At 40.6% G+C, this 22,389-nt stretch overlaps 1 protein-coding gene and 1 pseudogene across 1 annotated transcript; one reads left to right on the top strand and one right to left on the bottom strand.

Moving 5' to 3' along the window:
* Window positions 1–6,812: 6,812 nt before the first annotated feature.
* Window positions 6,813–9,268, bottom strand: LOC127679292 (shugoshin 2-like; annotated as a pseudogene).
* A 2,758-nt stretch (window positions 9,269–12,026) lies between these two features.
* On the top strand, window positions 12,027–21,348 carry Anks4b (ankyrin repeat and sterile alpha motif domain containing 4B). Its single transcript, XM_052175005.1, has 2 exons — window positions 12,027–12,191; window positions 20,262–21,348. The coding sequence occupies exons 1-2, from the start codon at window positions 12,028–12,030 to the stop codon at window positions 21,346–21,348; spliced, it is 1,251 nt and encodes a 416-aa protein (XP_052030965.1). The 5' UTR covers window position 12,027.
* The last annotated feature ends 1,041 nt before the right edge of the window (window positions 21,349–22,389 follow it).

Raw genomic sequence — 22,389 nt, 5'->3', positions numbered from 1 at the left:
GCAGTTTCTACCCCACCTTGGATCATTTAGTGACCAGATAAAAGACACAACAAACATGCTGCATTTATAATAATCCCTAATAGCATTAGAGCTGAGCAGATATCAACCCTCTATGCGATTTTGTCTACTTCCCTGCCAGTAACCCTGGGGTATGACTTGCCACGTTCCACCTGGACCACTCTTACTCTTGACTGGTCAGCCCTCATGGTCACGTCTCACAATTCCTTACCCCATGGCATCTTCATCTCTCCTCACTCTCCTTTATCTTCTCTTCTCATGGCCTCTGCTTCAGACCCCAAGTCCGGAAAACAAAGCCCCACCTACCTCTTTTCTGCCCAGCTATAAGCTGTAGGCATCTTTATTAAAACAGTAGTTTTAAATTAAGGAGCAGGGCTACACAGCATCATTTGGTGCACGTGAGGATTTCCTTACCCCACTCCCCACCCCGCCCCAGGCAACCAGATCTTGGTGCAGACAGTATTTAGCATTAAAATACATAGCAACAGATCAAACCTCAACAATTGCCCTTTCTGTCTAAATAAAAAGGCTTTTCCTCCTTACAATAATAAATGGCACATAGTAGGAACAATTATGAAGCAATTATGAAAATTACTAGGTAAGAGTACATTCTAGAGTACATTACTAGGTAAGAGTTACCTTCAAAAAGTCCAGTCTGTTTGTATTTAGCAATTTAGTAGAAAATATTCTATTATGTATCCTATCTTGATGAGTTCAGAGTTCCCGTATCTAAGTTAAATTCTGTTCTAACTTGTATTATTAAAAACATCTTCTTAGATCCTAAACAACTCAAGTTTATATATAGTAAGACTATGACTATCTAGTCTTTAACTTCATCAAAGAAGGACTATGCAGGAAGCACAGGGACTCACCTTCCAAAAATTATAGAAATGGAAGAGACAGCTAACTCTCTGTTCACTCTCCAGTATTCTCCTTAATGTTGGAGCATCTATCTTTAGCCTTCTGTCCCAGAATATCTGACAGAGCTTCTATAATGCAGAAATTATGAAGGACTTGCTTAACGTGTCTTGATAGAGCTTGGCAGTCGAGTTGTCTACATTCATTTGTCCTTTCCAAACAGCATTCTGTCTGTCTGTGGATGAACTTAGGGCTTTCGTTTTGTGTTTTGTTTTGCTTTGTTTTGTTTTCCCCCCAGGGGCTAGAGAACACAACTGAAGCAGCTTCATGTGGAGGTCTCCGATGGCTATCATCCTTTGTCAAGTGAAATGAGGTACTGCCAGGAGTTATGTCTCAATGTCAAAGAAGATCTTAAATTCATAAAATGATGCCAAATCCTGTGAGTCACTGAGGACTTTTTGAGGACAATCTATCTATTCACAGCATATCTGAATAAACAAGTGTTGCCTGTCTCTAGCTACCTATTATCTGTTCAATCCAGGATGTATATTTCTGTAATAATCCTGACTAGTATCTAACATGACCATGAGTTTGACTATTACCTTGCATTACTTGATTATTCTAAACAGTTTGTAATAGCAGTTATTAAAAGCAATGAGACTAAATCTTTCATTTTTAAATAAGTTGCATAGGTATAATACCTATATAAGAGTTGTAACATTATGTTGTAACAATATTAACCTTAAATTTTGTATCAATATACAAAGATTTATACCAAGGAAACCCTTAAATCTCTATCGATATATAAATTTTGTACAAATGTAACAAAAATAACCTTATTTGAGAATAGCAATAGCTCTAGGTTGAAGAGTAGATTCAATAATCTACCCTTTTATTTTATTACTTCTATATGATAATTCTGCTCCCCTCTTTTTCTTTTCAACTCCTGTGGTTGAAGGATTCTACAAAGCTCAGAGACAGGGTAGGCCATGCAGAAAGCAGGAATTTATTAACTATTTTGAGATAAGGTTTTGCTATGTAGTCCACTGTGGTGGTTTGAATATGGTTAGTCCAGGAAGTGGCAGTATTAGGAGGTGTGGCTTTGTTGGAGTTAGTGTGGCCTTGTTGAAGGAAGTATATCATTGTGGGAGTGGGCCGTGAGACCCTTTTTCTGACTGCCTGGGAGTCAATCTTCTCCTGCCTGCCTTTGGATCAAGGTGTAGAAATTTTGGCTCCTCTAATCCCATGTTTGCCTGGATTCTGTCATGCTTCCTGCCCTGATGATAATGAACCTCAGAATTGGTAAGGTAGCTTCAGTTAAATATTGTGCTTTATAAGACTTGCCTTGGTCATAGTATCTCTTCACTGAAGTAAAACCCAAAGTAAGACAGCCCCCTTCCCTTTATCTAAGAGATAAAGAAGAATAAATAAAAAGAAAGGAAAGATGGAAATCCCTGAGTCTAAGTTCCCTATTTAATTTTTCCCTGTTCAAGACCATAATTATTTGTAATCACTCCCTAAAATGACAACATGATTATAATTCATAAAATGACCAAAACCATCCATCCCAACTTAAGGGACTTGGGTGACAGTCTTTTTATAAATGCCTTCTGCTGGATTGGGCAAAGAATTCCTTTGGGTTTGGGGGACCCAAAAGGAAATTGGAAAAACAGTTATGTCAAAAGAAATCTAGCTGGTATCATTTGTTGTTCAGTCTCTGTAAGTTGATTAAGTGAAGTCCTGACTGGATCAGTCTGAAAGGATGGATGAACTGAGGTCATCTGGGATCAACAGCCCTTCCTGAAGCTGTTCTGGAGACAAGTCTCTGGGAACAATATCAGTCTGAAGCAGGATCAGGTGCCCCATCATCCTCAAGGGTGGGTCTTGCCAGGGCTGCTTCCTTGGTCTTCCATTCTGCAACATACAAACCTTTCAAGCAATATATATTTTTTATAAAAGTATTCATATGTAATGTGCAGTGTACACAGATTAAATAAACTTGAATTTCTGCTCCTTGTTTGAACAGGTGAAAGATAACTGCCTTTCTTCAGAAGTTAGTCTGATAATATAAATAAATTGCAATATGAATTTCCATTTATGTCAAATGAAAGTATAAATTAGGACTTGAGCCAATAGGATTTTTTGCTATGTATAGCATTTAAGTCTCAGTTGGTCCCAGAACTGTTCCCACGTACAGGGTTACCATATATAAGTTACCTGTTTTAGTCTTGATTTGTTTCTTCTTGTGTATAGCCAAGATCTTCAGGGAGTCTCCCTCTGTCAAATCTGATTTTTATAATTTTAGATGGGATCCAAAACCTTTTCTCCTTTCCTATTGATATAGCATACATTCTCTTTTCCAATATAGCATATTTTTTGTCCAGCATTTTGAAGTCATTCTGAGTATAGACTGATTCAATCCAGCAGCCTCTTTTCTATCTAGGTCTGCTCTATTTTGACCTCTCTCAAAAGAGGATATACTATAACATCATAGCCATTGAACTTGTAACCACCATCATTTTGATGGTTTAAAACAATTATAATTTAAAACAATATTATTATTTGTTCAGACAGGGTTTCTCTGTGTAGCCTGGGCTGATTTGGATTTACTCTGTAGATTGGGCTGGCCTCAAACTCACAAGGAACCTATCTGTCTCTGCCTTTGTCTCCCAAGTATTGCGATCAAAGGCATGAGTTTATTTATTTAGTATCTATGTACCTTTGAAAACATTTACATCAATTCCCATTTCTTTCTCTCTTCTTTGGAGATTAGTATCTATGAGGATTTATTTATCTTACCCTTTTCTCTTAATTTAATATCCTTGTCTGTATTCAACTTTATACACTCAATGGGAGGAAATTTTAATAAGCATTTTTCCAAGCCACATTGTATCTGCTTAGAGGTTTTGGCCTGGTCCACATGCCATGTGCCAGGCGGAGCAGTCACCAGCTTCCCCATGGGAGTCCATGTCCCAGGAGACCAGCTGCTCAGAGTAGCGTGGCCTTTATTTTATGTTACATTTCATGAGCTGCTATTAATCTTTCTGTGAGAACCCCACGTTTATGGAGGCTTTGTTGGCTGCTCAAAGTAGCAAGATATTTTATTTATATTAGTTCGCTATAATTCTTGGCTGTGGGTGGAATGCAGCCAGCTTGGAGAGGAAGGACTTCACTGGCTTCATCGCACAGCAGTGACACTCAGTGTCTGTCCGACTAGGTTCCAAAGCTGTCCCTCTGCAGCAGAGCAGAGCAGCACCCAGGAAGAGCCTAGGCTGGCATTTGAGTCTGCCAGTTTGTAGCTCATGCGCTCTGCCACCTGGCACATGGTTGACTTGGGGATTATATCTTAGCTTACTCTTTAACCCCCTGGAATCATGCCCACCAAACTAGCATACATTCCAGCTCCTGTCAGAACCCAACAAGGCTTTGGGAAAAACCAGACATTGCTAAGGAAATATCTCTCCCTGTCTTCCTAGCCACTATCATGGCTTTTATCTGGGAATCTGAAATCTTAATTTGGGTTAAGAGTATGTTCTTGCCCCACGGTGAGTGCCAAAATGTTGTAAAAATTAACTGGGGGTTTCTATCCCACTTTGTATCATTTAGTTTCCAGATAAAAGATACAAATCTTTATATTTATAAAACCTTTAATACCACAAGAGCTGGGCAGATATCAACCCTCTCTGCTATTTTGTCTATTTCCCTGTCAATAACCCAGAGATATAACTTGTCATGCTCTACCTGGGCTGCTCTTACTCCTTCTGGCCAGCCCTCATCTTGAGATCCTTTACCCATGGTTTCTTTTCACCCTCCCTGACTCCCCTCCTTGGGTTCTCTCCTCAGACCCCAAGCCCTGGGAAACAAGCCCTGCCTACCTCTCTCTGCTCCGCTACAGGCTGTAGGCATTTTAATTCAATCAATAGTTTTAAATTAAGGAGCAGGGTTACATGGCCTCATTTGGTGTACTTGAGGATTTCCTTATCCCAGAGACAAGGAGATCTGGGGGCCCAGTATTTAGCATTACAGTAAACAGCAACAGACCAAACCTCAACACTTCACTTAAGAAGGGTTTGTTTTTGCTTCTTTCTCTTCTCCACCCAATATCACAAGATTTGACAGAGTGGATGTCAGGGGGTACCAGGGTCGCTGTCATTTAAAACATGAGTTTTTCATTCATGGGTGAATGTAAGAGGTAAGAATGGTTGAAGCCAAGCACCTCTCCTACTCCTCACATTCTAGACTTCTGTTTTCATTTTTCTCCTCTTCTCACCCTTCCTCCTTCTCTTCTCCCTCTTCCTCCTCCTCTTTCCTTTCATCCTATTCCTTTAACAGCAGTTATTTATTACAAATTTGTGTGCATGCACAAGCTGTGGCATATTTGAGGGAGTCAGTTCTCTTCTGCTATGTGGGTCCTGGGGATTGAACTTGAGTCATCAGGTTTGGCAGCAAGCACCTTTACCCACTGAACCATCTCACCAACCCTCACTCCAGCTTCTGATATTATTAAAGTCATCAAAAATAATTTATAATCATTGAATGCCTTAAATATATATAATATCTTCTGAAGCTAAAAGTAACATGCACTCAAAAAGTTTTTAAAATCTATTTGGAACATTAAACACGATAGAAGTAGGAAAAAAACTTTTATAAAGTCCTCTATGAAAGGAAATTGTGACAATTCCCGATTAGACAGAGGCCATTCCATCTCCAAGGGAAAATATACAGCATAACTGTGGCTCCATAGAATGAATTGGGTAGTGTTCCTTCTGTTTCTATTTTGTGGAATCTGATCCTGAGCTTTTTTTGGCTGGGAGACTTTTAATGACTACTCCTTTTTCTTTAGGGGTTATGGGACTGCTTAGATGGTTTATCTGATCGTGATTTAACTTAGACATTTGGTTGACGTTTTGTCCTTTTGACAGTGTCCTTTGCCTTACAGAAACTTTGTAGTTTTATGAGGTCCCATTTGTCAATTCTTGATCTGTCTAGAAAATTGTACATTTCATCCAGATTTCCCAGTTTTGTTGAATATAGGCTTTTGTGGTAGGATCTGATGAGTTTTTTAATTTCCTCACAGTGTGTCTGTCCACACTCCTGGGAAACTGGCTCCTTCCTGGTAATGTTTGGGTATGGAGCTCTGTGGCTCAGGATCAACTCTAGGTGCTGGGGCACAGGATCTTCTCCCTACAGACAGAAACCAGAAGGATCCTGTCCGAGGCTGCTTCTTGGCTCCTGTGTCCTGAGGCTTCTGGGTGGGTCCCTCTGAGCAGAAGTGGTGGTCTTACCTCTCCTCACAGGCATGTCTGCACTGCTGAGAGACCAGCTCTCTCCTAATGGTCTTTGGGTATGGAGCGCTGTGGCACAGCATCAGCTCCAGGTGCAGACTGTATTGTGAAGTTTTAATGTACATATATAATAATCAAATCATGTTTCTGTTACCTAAGATATCATTTCTCTATGACCATGCTGACTATGCTGAAATATACAATCCACTGGACAACCACAATTTTCTACTGTTCTGTCAAACACTACAAGTTCAATTTGGCAATTCCTTAAAGCTAAATACAAATTACAATAAAACCCAGAAATTCCATGCCTTGCTATTTACCCAAGAGATGTAAAAATACATGTTTACACAGGGACATGTATGTGACTGTTCTTAAGAACATTTTTCATCATTAACTAATGGAAGCAACCTAAACATTCAACCAGCAACTAGTATTAAATGGATAAAGGATATTTTTTTTAAAGTTTATTATCTAAGATATAGCTGTTTTATACACATAGATCTAGCAATAATCCAAAAAAGGTCAAAAAAAAAAAACCAAAAACAGAACACTTCTTCATGTACAAACTCAAACATCTGATTATTTCTGTTCTGGCTTGTGCTTTGAGAACTCGGAAAAACTAGGATCCATCACTACTTGACCTTGACTTCATCTTCTCATCTTGCTTTTAAGGCTTGACTCTGTCAGGTTGAGAGGGTTACACTGTCTTTTCTTTCTCACTAGGTGTGAAGACCATCCTTCTGACTCATTCTCAGGGTTAGCAGTATTAACTCGAGACAGAACTGGTATCCAGCAAGACCAGAGACGGTCTGCTACCTGGTCCCGGCTTTTGTGTTCTGTGGTGGGGATTGTGAGTGCCTTCCTTTACCTTTTCATGAGCACTGTCACCAACTTGAAGGATGCATTTACTCTCCAGAGAAGTACTTTCTTCTAGCATCAGGTTTTTACTAGAAGAAATACTCAAAGGTAGAGAACTCCTACACATACTATTCAAGGAAGAATTCTTTATGTTAGATGAACATGTCTGAGATAAAGGTTTCAATACCTTTGTACAAAAGTCCAGCTTACTCTTGGCAATTTTCTCATTCTCTCAATAGTTCTCCTCCTCAGTCCGTTGAGCGTCAAGGGCCTTAGTGAGGTCAGTGTTGGGTGTTATCTCCGCTGTTCCATGGGTTTCAGGAGAACAAGCGATAGGGGTCTTTCCTTTCTTTGAGTTGGATGTCATTTCACTAACTGCTTTGGCTGGGTGGCTTCCTCCTCTTACCACGCTCACAGAGAAGGCATCTCCAGGTGAACTCACAGTGCTTTGTTTCTGATTCTTTGGCAGGTCCATCTGCTCTCCAGGACCAGAAGCTGCTTCATTTGGAGCGTGCTTTAAGCCAGAGTCTAAGGTGACAGACACCTGTGAAGAATCTGTTAACTGCAAAATACACCTGTTCTTATCTCCTGCTTTACATGATACCTTTTTGGTATTTTTTTAACTAGTGTGTAAGGATCTTGAATTGGATCACAATTTTCCTTTTGATTACTGTTGATTTCCCCAAAGTCATAACTTATAACATCTTGGCAATCTTTGATAGAGCTTTTAAAACCATTCCCATCTTTATTAATAGTCTCATATATTTGGTTCGCTTGAGAAATGATTTCTGATATATTAACCTCTGACAGAGCTGCTTATTTACTGGGCCATGTGCACTTCCTCTATCATTTTCATGTATTTGGGTGATTTTAGAAATTATTTCTATCTTTCGATTTACCTTTAGTCTAAGATTCTTACCCACTTTTGAATCATCTTGACAAGTAGGTCAACAAGTAGGTTGCATATTAGGGTCATGTTTTTTTCAACCCCAAGAGTGGTTTCAGACTTACAATCACATGACTTTGCACTATCTTTGTTACAAAAAGCAGGTGTATCAAACTCACTTAAGTCTTTTAAGGTCCCAGGAACGTCTTTATCCTTTTGTAGTAAGATGGACTTATCCTTTTCTGAACAATAAACACCTTTGTCACTACTAAAACAATTCACTCCAGAAATTACTTCTGTCTTGAAACTTACTTTCTGTCTAGGACTTTTGCTTATTTGGGACTCATTCTGAGCAGAGTATATACCAGTAATTTGCTTGTACTAATCCAGAACATTCTGGGTCTTATAGTCACATAAGCTTCCGTTGTCTCTTGTGAAAAGAAGAGGTGTTTCAAATTCTTCTGAGGCTTCTATGTTTCCACTGGTGGTTTCTTTATTTGCTTGGGTTTGAAAGGAAAAGTTGCCTTTTTCTAGGATGTGAATATCTTTATCATTGTCCTCATATATTTGGTTCATGATAGAAATTATTCTTGTTCTTCAATTTATTTTCTGCTTAGTCTTATTTATTGTTTGATCTTGTTGAACATTGACATACTTTTTCAAGCCCAACATTGTCTGAGTCTCATGGTCACAGACCATTTCTTTGATGGAAAGATCAGCTATATGAAATTCATTTGTAACTTCTAGGTTTTCAGAAATGGTGTCTTTATCTTCTTGATTTGGAAATAAGTTATCTTTTTCTGATTTATGAATCACAAATGTCTGTTGAGAAGGGTTATTTAAATTATGATGTAAGGTGTTCTGATACAGATCAAATTTACCATCTTGAAGGAATTTGACTGAATGTCTGGAGGAAGGGCAGGTTTCCTCCTGCTCACCTGTCCTATATGTTTGCCTCCTCCTTTTATTTTCAATGTCCTCCTGATCTGAGCTGTTCTGGGGGGGTGGGTGGGTATTTTCTTCTGCATGTTTACCTGAGATGGCTGTTCAGGATTGGAAATGCAGTTGGATCTTCGGAATCCCCTCTGCCCCCCCAGGACTCCAGAGCCTCTTTCTGGTCTGGTTTCTCTCTTTTCCTCAGCATCATCTTCTGAACTCTTCACATTTTCTCTTTGAGCTTTCTCTCTTTTTATCTGAAAGTCTCCTTTGTACAATCTGCCTTTTTCTTATTTTGATTTTTATTGCATTTTGAAACTGTTACAATCTTGTCTACATCAGTAGCAGTTAACTCCACATCTGTGTCTTCACACACAGTTTTCTGCAAGTGAAACTTATCAGCGTTCTCCTGTGCTTGCTCCATGTGCTTTGGGTCAAGAGCTTTTTGCTTTTTGTGTTTTCTTTGACTGTTGTGTCAATGTTTTCTGTACCTGAGATTCTCTCTTCTATCTCTTTTATTCTGTTGGTGATGCTTGCATCTATTACTCCCGATCTCTTTCCTAGGTTTTCTAGCTCCAGAGTTGTCTTACTTTGTGATTTCTTTATTGTTTCTAGTTCCATTTTTAGAATCCTGGATGGTTTTGTTCATTTCCTTCACCTGTTTGATTGTGTTTTCCTGTAATTCTGCAAGGGATTTTTATGTTTCCTCTTTAAGGGCTTCTAGCTGTTTACTTGTGTTCTCATGTATTTCTTTTAAGGGAGTTATTTATGCCCTTCTTAAAATCCTCTATCATCATAAGAAGTGATTTTAGATCCGAATCTTGCTTTTTCGGTGTGATGGTGTATCCAGGACTTGCTATGGTGGAAGAATTGGGTTCTGATGATGCCAGGTCACCTTGGATTCTGTTGCTTATGTTCTTACTCTTGCCTCCAGCCATCTGGTTGTCTCTAGTGCTTCCTGCCCTCGCTATATCTGACTGGAGCCTGTCCTTCCTGTGATCCTGGTAGTGCCAGAACTCCTCAGGGTCAAGCTGTGGCAGTGATCCTATGAATCTGGGATCCTGGGATCCTGAGATCCTGGGTGTGTTGGAGAGCTTGGCAGTAGAGCTTCCTCTGAGTGCTGTAGAACTGGCTGTGGAGTTTGCACCCAAAGTCTGCTCAGGGCCCCTGCTCAGACATACCGGAAGCGATAAAAGATATTTGATATGCTAGTATAGTGAAATATTATTCAACAATTAAAAAATAAACTTCAAAACACATTCCTTTTAAATAAAGACCTCAAAACTATGTCACAAGATTCCAGTGATATAAAGTGCTCACAATTGCAACTATATATAGAGAAAACTGATTCATGATTTCCTAGGATTGGGAGTAGGAATTAATTGCTAATAAACACAAATGATATCTTTTAAAGGTTCTGTTTTTACACTACTCATTTGTCTATGTGGTATGGGAGAGTCTGAGTTGGGATGGGTTCCAGGATTATCAGCTCATGAAGGATGGTTTTAGTGTGGAAAAAACATTGCAAAACTGAGTTTACAAGAGGGCAATTGGCATGCATTTGAATTACAAGTCTGGCAAAACTAGAAGTTAATAAATTTATTGAATGAATCAATAAAAAGACATGAAATAGTGGTGCATGGGAATGGGATATGTTGAAGTTGTCCTTTACTTTGCAGTGGCCCACAGCAATCTCCACCATGCAAATGAGGGCAGTCCTGATTGGCTAATAATTGATTTCCAGGGCATACTGGGTTCACATGGTACAGTCTGTGCTTCTGAGTTGTACTTGATTTAGATTGGCCTCACTCACTTATTTCATTCTGCAGCCAGAAAGTACTGTTTCCTTCAAGGACATGAGTGGAGCAGAGACTAAATAAAAGCCATCCAGAGACCACCCCACCTAGGGATCCATCCCATCTGCAGACACCAAACCCAGACATGATTGCTGAGGCTAAGAAGCGCTTGCTGACAGGTGCCTGGAATAGCTGTCCCCCTGAGAGGCTCTGCCAAAACTGGACCAGTACAGATGTGGATGCTCGAAGCCAACCATCAGACTGAGCATAGAGACTCCAATGGAGGACTAAAGGAGCTGAAGGGGTTTACAACCCTATAGAAAGAACAACAGTATCAACCAACCAGATGCCCCAAAGCTCCCAGAGACTAAACCACCAACCAAAGAGTATACATGGAGGGACCCATGGCTCCAGCTGCATATGTAGCAGAGGATGGCCTTATCTGGCATCAATGGGAGAGGGGCCCCTTAGTCCTGTGAAGGCTTGATGTTACAGTGTAGGGGAGCTAGGGTGATGACGTGGGAGTGGGTAGGTGGGAGAGCATCCCCATACAATTAGGGGAAAGGGGGGATGGAAGAGGGGATTTGCCGAGGGAAGGTAGATAATATTTGAATTGTAAATAAATAAAATAACTAATAAAAATCCCTAACATTAATTCTTCTCTTTTCTAAGCTTGGGTACTGCTACTTGAATCATTTTAAATATCTAAAAATGTAAATCATATTTAATCATATGAATTATGTATACTTATGTATAATAAATATATTTATAAAAGTTATTTAAAAAGAAAGTGCTGTTTCCTTTTTGTGATGCTTTCTAGACCAAGCTTGTTTTGTGGCCATTCCTGGAGAGTGACCTGTTTGTCTTCTGGCCTGTCAATCAGCCTTCTCTCCTCCACCTTATAGTAAAGATTTCACAGCTGTAAATTTACTAAGATCATTCATTTATACTTCAAATGGCTAAATTCGAGTTGTACAAATTATACCTCCAAAAATCTATTAAAACACCCCTTCTTCCGTACCAGTGAGCTTAAACAGTTCTGAGTCTTTTGAGATTATTTCCCATATTCTGTGCCTGGACGGTCAGTATACCATCTGACACTTGTTAATGGACACAGTAAAAGATTAAATGTGCTTTACCACACTTGTAACAGACATGACAGGCCTCAGTGTTCATTGTCATGGTTGGTCGGTTGGTTGCCAAAGGAAAGGTCCAAGTCCAGGTCTGCAGGCCTTCCTGGTTGCCTTCCAAGAAGCAAGGCTGGAGTGAGCTTTGGCCTGGGGTAATACTCTCTGTCACTGATTAACCAGCTCCATCGGAAGACGGTACTACCAGCACTGCCTAGACAAAGACTCCTACCTAGCCAAGCTCCGGTGGGCAGAAAAAAATGTCTACCCGCTATCACCAAGCAGCGAGCGACAGCTACCTGGAACTTCTGAAGGAGGCCACCAAGCGTGATCTGAATCTCTCAGATGAGGATGGCATGACCCCCACCCTCCTGGCAGCCTACCACGGCAACCTTGAGGCCCTAGAAATAATCTGCAGTAGAGGGTGAGTGATTCCTGTTAGAGCATCCTGGGTGGGGAGCACCACAGCAGCATGGAGAGACAGCGAAGTCCACATAGACACTCGACTTCTTTCTGGGCTCCCTAAGTGGTTGGCTTTTAGAGAAAGAGACCACACTAAGCTGGGTCTGGTTTCTTTCCCTGGGAAAACAGCCATTTAGAAGTCACTCAGGCAGAGAGGTGGGGTAGGTATTATAACTATATGCCCTGAAAATAATCTCCATGGAACTTAAAAATGGGTCGTCATGGTTTTTGGGCTCAGTCATCCTCCTTGGTTAGGATATGGCTTTATTTTATGTTTTCAATTGTGTCACTAAAATTTATTTCTCATGAGTGCTCAGCCTTGGTGTAAGCTCCTGGTACTTGAATGGAATTTCTGGCTCTACAAGCTATAAAATGAGTTTTTAGGCCATCTTTACACACACACACACACACACACACACACACACACACACATGCACACGCGCACGCACACACACACTCCATTACCTTTAAATTCAAGTCTTTGCTAACTCTTTTATTCTGCTTATCCTGCTCATTGTTGGAGATGTAGTCAGGGTAAGCAGCTGTGACTTAAGATGGGGAGAAATGGAGCAAAAGAGGAGTCTGAGGGAGTGAGAGGAGTGGAGGGAAGAGGAGGGGAGGTAGAGAGTAAGGGCGTCAGGTGACTCCAGTGCGGTGCTTATTTAGCATATGGTAGGTGACAGTCCACCTTTCCTCCTTCTCTTGCCTTCTTCCCCGTCTCTTTCTTCCACTTCCTTCTCCTCCGATTATTCTTCTCATATATTTTTGGTGCTGCCCAGATAGTGCCCATCAACAAAACATTCCTGTGCTCTTGTGGCAATCAGATCTGAGAGGGGAAGCCAAGCCAGCAGCTTATGGTAGATGTGACAAAGCCTCTGCCAAGGAAGGGAAATTAAACCGGTGTTAGAAAGACAAGGCGCTGACCAAGGCTGAGGGAAGTGTTTTCCCCATAAGGCAAAGCACTGTGCATTCCGAGGATAGAAGATGTTGAGTTTGGCTGGACATTACCTGCACAGGGACAGACCTAAGCCAGGTCTACACTAGACTATCAGGAGCCTTGAGAAGTCCGTCAAGGACTTGAATCTTCTCCTGAGAATCTTGAAACCACACCCTCTACTTACAAAGGAATTAGTCAGATACATTTATGGTTATGAATTTTGTTCTGGAGATTGTACAGTGGTCACAGGGAATGTCTAGGGACATTTAAGGTAAAGTGAACTAATGTGGTGACACTGGGTGTGGGTTGACACGGAGATTCAAGTGACAGTTTAGATGTCGGTAGTGACTGGGTGTGGCAAGTAAAGGAAGAGTTGGGTCAGCATCTGTGTTTGGATTAAATAGATTGTAGATATAGACACCTCATTGAATTGGGGGAAGACATCAGAAAGAGCAAGCCCACTCTATACCGAATCTCCTGAAACTTTATTCAAGATAGGTCTTTCTTCATTGTTACAGCAATGAAATAGGTAACACACTCAATTTAATTTACAAGGAGACCTTAGTATTATAATCAGTAAATTTATTTCTTAGGTTGTCTCCCTGTTTGATACATAATTTGTTTTTTTCTAGTTTGCAGTGTTGTGATGATTATTCCTCCACAATAAGTCCTTGTCCATATTTTTTTTCCAAGTGTAAATTCTCAGAACTGAAGTATTTGTGTCAGTTGGCCTGCACTTGTGCTACGATAACAAAATACCTCAGGCAAGGTAATTTATAGAGGATAAAACTGATTCTTATAAGAGAAGCCAGGAAGTCCAAGATCAAGTTGGCAAGAAGTTCAGTACCCAGAGAGATCTAGGCACTTGACAGTTCCTTGTTGCTGCCACCTCTGGGGAGGAGGAAGCCAAAAGTGGAGCCCCTCACACAGTAGGAGAGAAAGAAGGTGCAAGCAAACAAAATTATGAAAAAGCAAGTTCCTTTCTTTGATAGGGAATCCCTTTTACAAGGTGAAAGGCGGGGCTCTTGGTGAGGACAAAGCACCAGCTCTGGGCAGCCATTGCATTTCCGTCTTTGTGAGTTGCGTGTCTGTAACATTGCCCCACCTTTATAACAGGTTCATAAATATTGATTTCTAAAATTGGCTTTCAAAGAAGTGTGTGTGTGTGTGTGTGTGGTTAATGGTAGTGTCAGCATGCCAGGGTGCATACGTGTGTGTGTGTGTGTGTGTGTGTGTGTGTGTGTGTGTGTGTATGTGTGTGTGTGTGTGGTTAGTGGTAGTGCCAGCATGCCAGGGTGCATACGTGTGTGTGTGTGTGTGTGTGTGTGTGTGGTTAGTGGTAGTGCCAGCATGCCAGGGTGCATACGTGGAGGTCAGAGGATGGCCTTGGTTGTCAGACCTCCACCTTCCACAGTATTTGAGAGTGACTCCCTTGTTGCTCACAGTCTAGCTGGCCCACGACCCCCCAAGAACTCTCCTGTCTCTGCCTCTCATTTTGCCAGAGGAGTCTGAGGAAGCCTCTGATCTGGCTTTATGTGAATCCTTGGGATCTGAACTTAGGACTTTAGGCTTGTGCAGTGAGCAATTTACCCACTGACTCATCTCCACAGCCTTCACGCTGCTTTTAAAGTTAACACCTAAACTATTTATCATATATATTAAAAAATGTTGACAATGAATATTTTAACATTGATACTTTAAGTATAAATACAAATATATAATATATACTTATTGAATACATGCATATATAATATATATTTTAAGTGGATATAAGTCTGTCAATCTCTGCTACCTAATTCTTATTTCAAGGTCATTCATTCCAAAATATTGGCTGATAAATACATTCCAAATTTTTTCTTTTGCCCAAGCCACAGTACATTTTTTCTTTAAAAGGCACTCACAAAAAGTATAGTGATAAGTTAAAAGTATATCATTATCAATTTGCAGTTAAAAGTTGATATGCATGCAGTTGCTTTTTATGACTATATATTCTATTGTATGGTTTTATCATTATTTATTTTAAATCAACAAATAAAAATTGCACAGCCAGGCATGATGATAGTGTACCTGTATTCCCAGCATTCTGAATCAGGAAGATTGTGAAGCTGCTGCTAGCCCTAACTTCATAGTAAGTCCCTGTCTCCAAAACCTTTCATATACTTATGATATGGTATGGTATTTTAAATACATCTATGTCATGGACTCACTGGATCAAGATAATTATATGATACCTTGCATACTTATCATTTTTGTGATGAAGATATTTAAAATGTAGCCTCTTAACAATTTCCAAGTTTGTAAATTGTTTCTCAGGTAGTCATCACATTGTAGACTAAGTTGCTTGAACTTCCCCCACTTAATGGACATTTTAAATCCCTAAACCTATATCACCATACTTCCCTCCCTGCCTCCAATCACTGTCTACTCGAGAGACTTTTATAGGTCCTGTACTGTTTAGATCCACATTTGAGTGAAACTGTGAGCGTTTGTCTTTTCGTGCCCAGCTTATTTCCCCGGGTTCATCCATGTTTCCAAATGCAGGACTGTCTTATTCTTCAAGGCAAAATAGTATTCCATCGTGCATATGTGTATGTCTGTAGGTATGTATGTACATGTATATATGAATATATGTGTGTATGCAATTTAATTAGTTACCTGCTCATGACACTTCCTTCTCATTTCTGGTTTTGCCAGGGACTGTTTAATTTCTATCTTGTTGCTATTATAAGCAGATAGGTTGTTCAATAGGAACAACCTTGTTCATTCGGCTCTGTCCCCACCCTCATACTTCCCTAGAGAGGTGGATTCTGGGCATTCCCTGATATCCTGCTAAGCAATCTGAGCCAGAGTGTGCTTTTCCCAGCAGGGCCCTTTCCTCATGAAAACAGACGACTGATATTTTTCAATCATTTCCTGTTGGTCGGGCAAATACTGGCAGTGTATGGTTTTAATTGGCTTTTCTTCATTATTATAAATACAAATAATTCTTTTTTGTGTAGAAAAACACTTTTGACAGAATTATTGTTTTCTGAGAACAGCTTTACACATAGTCAAAATCAACTTCAAAGAAGAAATTGGAGTGTAACAGCAGATGTCTAGAGTGTTGTAATTTAAGCAAATTACCCACTTAACGACAATAACAAGCCCACTGAAAAAAATTATTGCTCAAAACTATTGCTTACTAAAAACCAAGGGTAAAAGATAGCTCATTTAAAATTGCTTCAGAGAGTTTCTCTTTGGGAAGTAAATACCAACACTACATTTACTCTATCCCAAAGAATCCATAGGATATTGGCATTAGATTCCACCTATCAAACAAAGGGGTGGAGGTGGTTTGTAGGTGGTGGGGCAAGTGATTTTACTGAGAAACTGAGCCAGAAAAAAGAATTTAGCAAGGCACTTTGGAGAGGCAGGGACAGGAGAATCTCTGGGACTTTTTGGGCAGTCAGTGGAAACTAGATCTAGGAACTAGATCTAGGGATCTAGTTTTAGTGAGATACCCTTTTTTAAAAAGAATAAAAAATGGAGAAGCAATTGAGGAAGAAAGCCATGTTAACCTCTACCCTCTATGTATAGGTTTTGAATCATGCATGCATACACACACATACACACACAGACACATGCACACATGTACAATATACACACATGCACATCTGTACACACATGCACACACATGCGCACATGTACATACACATGCTCACACATGCACACATTCACACACACTTATGCACTACATACTCATACACAACACACACACAAGAGATATGTGAGTCAGGCATGGTGGTGCATGTCTGTAATCCCAGAAATCAGAAGACTGAGGCAGGAGGATTCTAAGTTGAAAACCAGCCTGCATTACATAGAAAGACTCTTTACAAACAGAAGCAGGGGAGAGAGTAGGATTAGATTTTAAAAGACTCCATGAAATTTGACAATAATAATTTTTTTGTATCAGTTGGAAAGTTGTCCTTAGGGTTTAGATGCACTAGGGAAACTCATGGGTTATCTTCTTGACAGTGTCATTTGTAAATCTGAAATTCTGCATTTGAAATTTTTCTAAAGAAGACGCACTTTTGCCTTGTCTTAGGCTTTCTTTCTGGCATCTTGAAAGCATCCCCAAAGACCCACTGAGAAGAGAAAACTCACTGCATTCTGCTGAGCATGTGGGTCTTGCTCAGACTCTCAGCAGCCTGTTACTTCCTGCTACAACTCGCCTGCCCAGAACTTTTTTCTCTGTCTTATGCACACCAAGGATAATTTGGGCAAATGAATTTAAGCAGTGTGTTTTTGTTTATGTTGTAGTCATAACTTGGCTGTTTTCTAGCCCCCCTTTGATGTCTAGGTTACTTAAGAGGTCCTTTGAAAATGGTGTTCAGTTGAGTAAATAAAAAGTGAAACCATGTGCTTGGGGATGAAGAACTGTGCTCCCCAAAGATTCCACTGTGCCAAGGCTGGAAGGAGGAGCCTCCTCTGATCCAGAATAATTAAACTGGGCTAACTGGCTAGAGCTCTCTTAACAGAGGCTGCCTGACAAAACAGCATTTATTTGCCATTTGCTTTCCTTAGATTCAGTTTCATTTTCTTTCCTTCCTTTCCTCATTTCTTACCCATAACTCCATGCTATCTGGTCACACTGATGTATACTCTGGGTTCCCCAAATATGCCATGTGATATCAGTCATCCTTGTCTGTTCCCACGCTGTTCTCTGTGTGAAGCAGGTGGCCAACCTATGGCTGGACCTAGGCTACAATGGGCTTTTCTTAGATTTCACTGCGTTTTTGTTTCAAAATTGAGCCAACATTAAAAACGAAAATCCATGAAGTTCTGGAGTTCAGTCTTCATTTGAGGAATGGATGTGCTAAATCTGTTTCTACCTTGTTGGGGCATAGCTAGAACTACCCCACCACTGCAGCTTCCAGGAGCTTGACCTCTTCTTTGTCGTTGTTGAGGAAACAAACTTGGTTTCTGTTAGTTGTGTGTCTTTGGGCAGATTTTGAAGTTTTGGCTAGAAACTAAAGATGATAAGAGGAGAAAAACTGCAGGCTTGTATTTTATCTTTGAGAAAATTAACTAGTTGGGTCAATTGAGCATTACTAATTGATAAATAAAATAAGATAAGCAAATATTTGACTACAAGAACTGGGCTGGTGTGGGGGCTTATACCTGTAACCCTGGTTTTAGGGAAGGTACTGCAAGAGGTTCACCACAAGTCTGAGGCCAGTGTGGGCTACATGGTGAGTTCCAGCCTGTCTGAGATACAGAATAAGATGCTTCCTCAAAGATAGATAGATAGATAGATAGATAGATAGATAGATAGATAATTAGATGGATGGATAGATAGATAGATAGATAGATAGATGGATGGGTAGATATATAGATAAGATAGATAGATAGATAGATAGATAGATAGATAGATAGATAGATAGATAGATAGATAGATAGATGATGGATGGATATATGGATGGATGGATGGATAGATAGATAGAGAGATAGGTGGATAGATAGATAGATAGATAGGTAGATATCAAGGTGGCTCAGTGGGTAATGGCATTTTCTTCTCAGCCTGATGTCTTAAGATCCCCAAGTCCCACATGGTAAACTGAGAGAACTACACAAGTTGTCCTCTGACATCCATATGCACACTGTGGTACTCATACCCAAACATATATACACAGAAAATAGATAATTCAAATTTTGCAAACATTTTAGAAAATTAAAACCCCCACAAGAGTGTTGTAGTTGGTAGAAAGAGAAATGGAGAGAGATCACAGATAGGTAATCATGGGCAGGCCTAATCTGAGGGATGCTGCCCATTGGGCTGGAGGTCTCGCTTTGCTCTTGGAGTGATGATTGGTTCTCAATCAAACCAAACAAAGGTTTACAGGGAGGAGACCCACATCTGAGTCATCACATTATATAATTCTGGTTGTGCCACATTAGCACAGGGAACCTGTGATTCACCTGTGAATCTGTCAGGGTCTAGATTCTGATTCCATAAGTCTGGGTTGGGCTCCAAATTCTGCATTTCAATAAAACCATAGGTAATCTGTTGTTGCTGTGGCTACTACTACTGCTACTGCTGACTGCATGTTTTGTCCAAAATAACTACCCAAAGTAGAATCAGAATGGTACATTATTGGCCTTTGCAAGGGTATGGATTGTTTTTTTTTTTTTTTTTTTGCTTCTGTTTCAGTCTCCCCACCAGCAGTGGTGAGAGGTTTTCTCAGTTCTCCTCTCTCCTGAGCTTCAGCAGACCTGTACCTGCATCTTAGGGCCTCACAGGAAATACAGGCTCTATTTTCTTCTGTTTTCCACATTTGACTAAAGACAGGGCTGAAGTGTTGGCAAGAATTAGCTCTCTCTAAGTCCTCAAAGAATACTGCTAAGTTGTCAGGACAATTGAAAGCCAATTAAACACAAATTATTGAAATCATATAAACTTACAACTGAATAGATATTAAAATGTAACCCTCAATTTACCACTTTATAGTTAGTTCACTATTTTTTTTTTTTTGTATGTGTGCTCTAAAGTTACACATATCCATGATATTGCTATGGTGAAAATAAAATAGCATACTATTGCATGTGTCTTCCAATCTCTACATCCAGTGAGGTGATGCAGTAACATGAAAAGTTTCATGGATGAGTATATTTATACCATTGTAATGCTATAAATCAGGTCTTCGATTTTATTTTTCCCATGATTGAGCCCATTGTTAAACATTTACCAATATGCCATTGGATCATATTCTTGACTTTGCAGAAATTTCTAATTAAGCTCAATTAGAATTAGGCACAGTACTATATTTCCTTTCTCTTAGTCATATGACCCACCTCTGGCCAACAAGATATCTAAGTAACAGCTAGAAAGGTTAGGAGGAAGTTTTTCTTTTAAAAGGGAGGCATAGGGTAGGAATGGTTCTTTCTCTTTCTGGCCATCTGGTATCTGGCTGTGAAGCAGCCAAACTTGGCAGCCATCATATGTCAATATCAAGGCAGGGTAAACATGCATTTTGTTGGCTATTTTTGTTTTTGTTTATAGACCTTATCTTCAGTGAAAAAATAATTTAACATACATCTTCATATTTTCTTTTCTAGTGGGGACCCTGATAAATGTGACATCTGGGGGAATACTCCTCTACATTATGCAGCCTCCAATGGCCACAGCCACTGCATCTCATTTCTAGTCAACTTTGGTGCCAACATCTTTGCCCTGGATAATGACTTGAAGTCTCCACTGGATGCTGCTGCTGGCAGGGAGCAGAAGGAATGTGTTGCTCTCCTGGATAAGGCTGCCACCGTGCAGAACACCATGAACCCCAAAAGGGTTGCCAGACTGAAGGAACAGGCTCTGAAGAATGCCAGGAGGCAGATGAAAGAGTGTGAACGGCTTCAGGAACGGCACCAAAACAAGATGGCACGCACCTATAGCAAGGAGGACTCTGGGACACTTTCCTCTTCCCATAGTACCTTCTCTCCGTCGTCCCTTTCAAAACCTTCTGCTGGTGGATTTGGATCACTGTCTAAAGGCATTAAAGATACCTTCAAGATAAAATCTAAGAAGAACAAAGACACAGCAGAGCAGGTCGGAAAGGATGGCTCAAGTGGGCAGAGGCCTGTGATGGAAGTGTTCAGGGAGGAGGAAGAAGACTCATTTCCAAAGGACTTCGAAGAGAAGCTTCATTTCTCAGCAGAAGAATCTGGTGATGTACAACACGAGTCTATTCTCAACCGTCCAGGTCTAGGAAGTATTGTGTTTAGCAGGAACAGAGTACTGGACCTTGAGGACATCTCAGACAGCAAGAGGGAGTTGGGGTTTAAAATGCCCAGTGAGCTGTTCCAAAGACAAGGAACAGCAGGAACAGATGAAGAGGAGGAGGAGGAGGAAAGAGAGGCAAACAGCACTGCAGGTGATCTTCCTTGGGATGAAGAAGAAGTAGAATGGGAGGAAGATGCAGTTGAAGCCACTCCATTGGAAGTTTTCTTGCAGTCTCAGCACCTGGAGGAATTTCTTCCCATTTTTATGCGAGAGCAGATTGATCTAGAAGCTCTGCTGCTTTGCTCTGACGAGGACCTTCAGAATATCCACCTGCAGCTGGGCCCCAGGAAGAAAGTCCTTAATGCCATAGACAAAAGGAAGCAGGTGCTCCAACAGCCTGGGCAGCTGGTTGACACCAGCCTCTGATGGGGTGGGGGGCATTGATTAATAGGATAGCCTGAGCCTGGGGGTCATGCTGAGCTCCTCTAGAGCTCATCCTAGGATGAACCCTGTGCCTGGTCTCTGTTTAATGACAGACCACTGGGTGTAGGTGTTAGGGTTTTAGAGAGGACCCTCCAAAAGAGAGGCTCAAACCTCGAGAGACACTCTGTCTCCAAGTAAATTATCATTGGGAAAAGACATTGGGAGACCTTGGAGTGGGAAAATGGTGTTTCTCTTCCAGGTTTTGAATTTTCTGTAGACCAAAGGCTCTCACTTGTCTGAAGCCCAAAGCCTAACTTAAATGGATCTAGCCATTTAACAGATGCTGACTAACTATGGGGTTGGGTTTCCAGTATTCCTGTCTGAGAATCAGGATGTGTAGCAGGTAAGGGGATGGCAGAAAGAAAATGTGGGGTACTTAGTGTAGACTGGATTTCTAAAGTTCATGTATGGAAGCCCTAACCTCTGAGTGTTTTTTTGGAGATAGTACTTTAAAGATGTGATTAAGATTGAATGAAGTTATAAGGGCAGGCTCGTAATTCTTATGACTTAAAAAACAAGGAAGAGTGTGGAGGATTTGTTCACACTTGGGAGAAAGGAGGACAGCAGGAAGGCAGCTGCCAACCAGCCAAGGAGAGAAGCACTGAGAAATCGAACCTGGTAACAGTATGAGCTTTTGGCCTCCTGAGATGTGAAAAATAAATGTCTGTTGTTTGAATCACTCTGTCTGTAGTGTTCTGTTATGAGGGCCTAGGCTGACATGCATGGTGTGTAAGCAAGAGGATAGCCAAGAAAGCAAGAAGGATTCAGAAAAACGATGCCTGTCCCATCTCACAATTTCTCTAAGGGTAAGCATCTTCTGAGGTGCAAAACAGGAGGGAAAAGGTATAGTTTTTAGGAAGGTTGCTGGTGAAAGTATATTTTGTGCATCCATGTTTGCTATGCATACCTTCACTTCGTTAGTGTGTATCCACAGGCTGCTTATTATAGTCCAGATCTTAGATGTGGCCCAAAGACCCATATGCT

The sequence above is a fragment of the Apodemus sylvaticus genome, chromosome 1 (genome assembly GCF_947179515.1).
Source record: "Apodemus sylvaticus chromosome 1, mApoSyl1.1, whole genome shotgun sequence".
Taxonomy (NCBI): domain Eukaryota; kingdom Metazoa; phylum Chordata; class Mammalia; order Rodentia; family Muridae; genus Apodemus; species Apodemus sylvaticus.
This window is presented reverse-complemented; position numbering and strand designations above follow the sequence as displayed.

What these genes read in the sequence shown, in the direction of transcription:
- Anks4b (XM_052175005.1), top strand. Translation starts at nt 12,028, where the DNA reads ATGTCTACCCGCTATCACCAAGCAGCGAGCGACAGCTACCTGGAACTT. An exon ending in GAAATAATCTGCAGTAGAGG is followed by an intron (nt 12,192 to 20,261) that starts GTGAGTGATTCC and finishes TTTCTTTTCTAG; the next exon opens with TGGGGACCCTGATAAATGTG.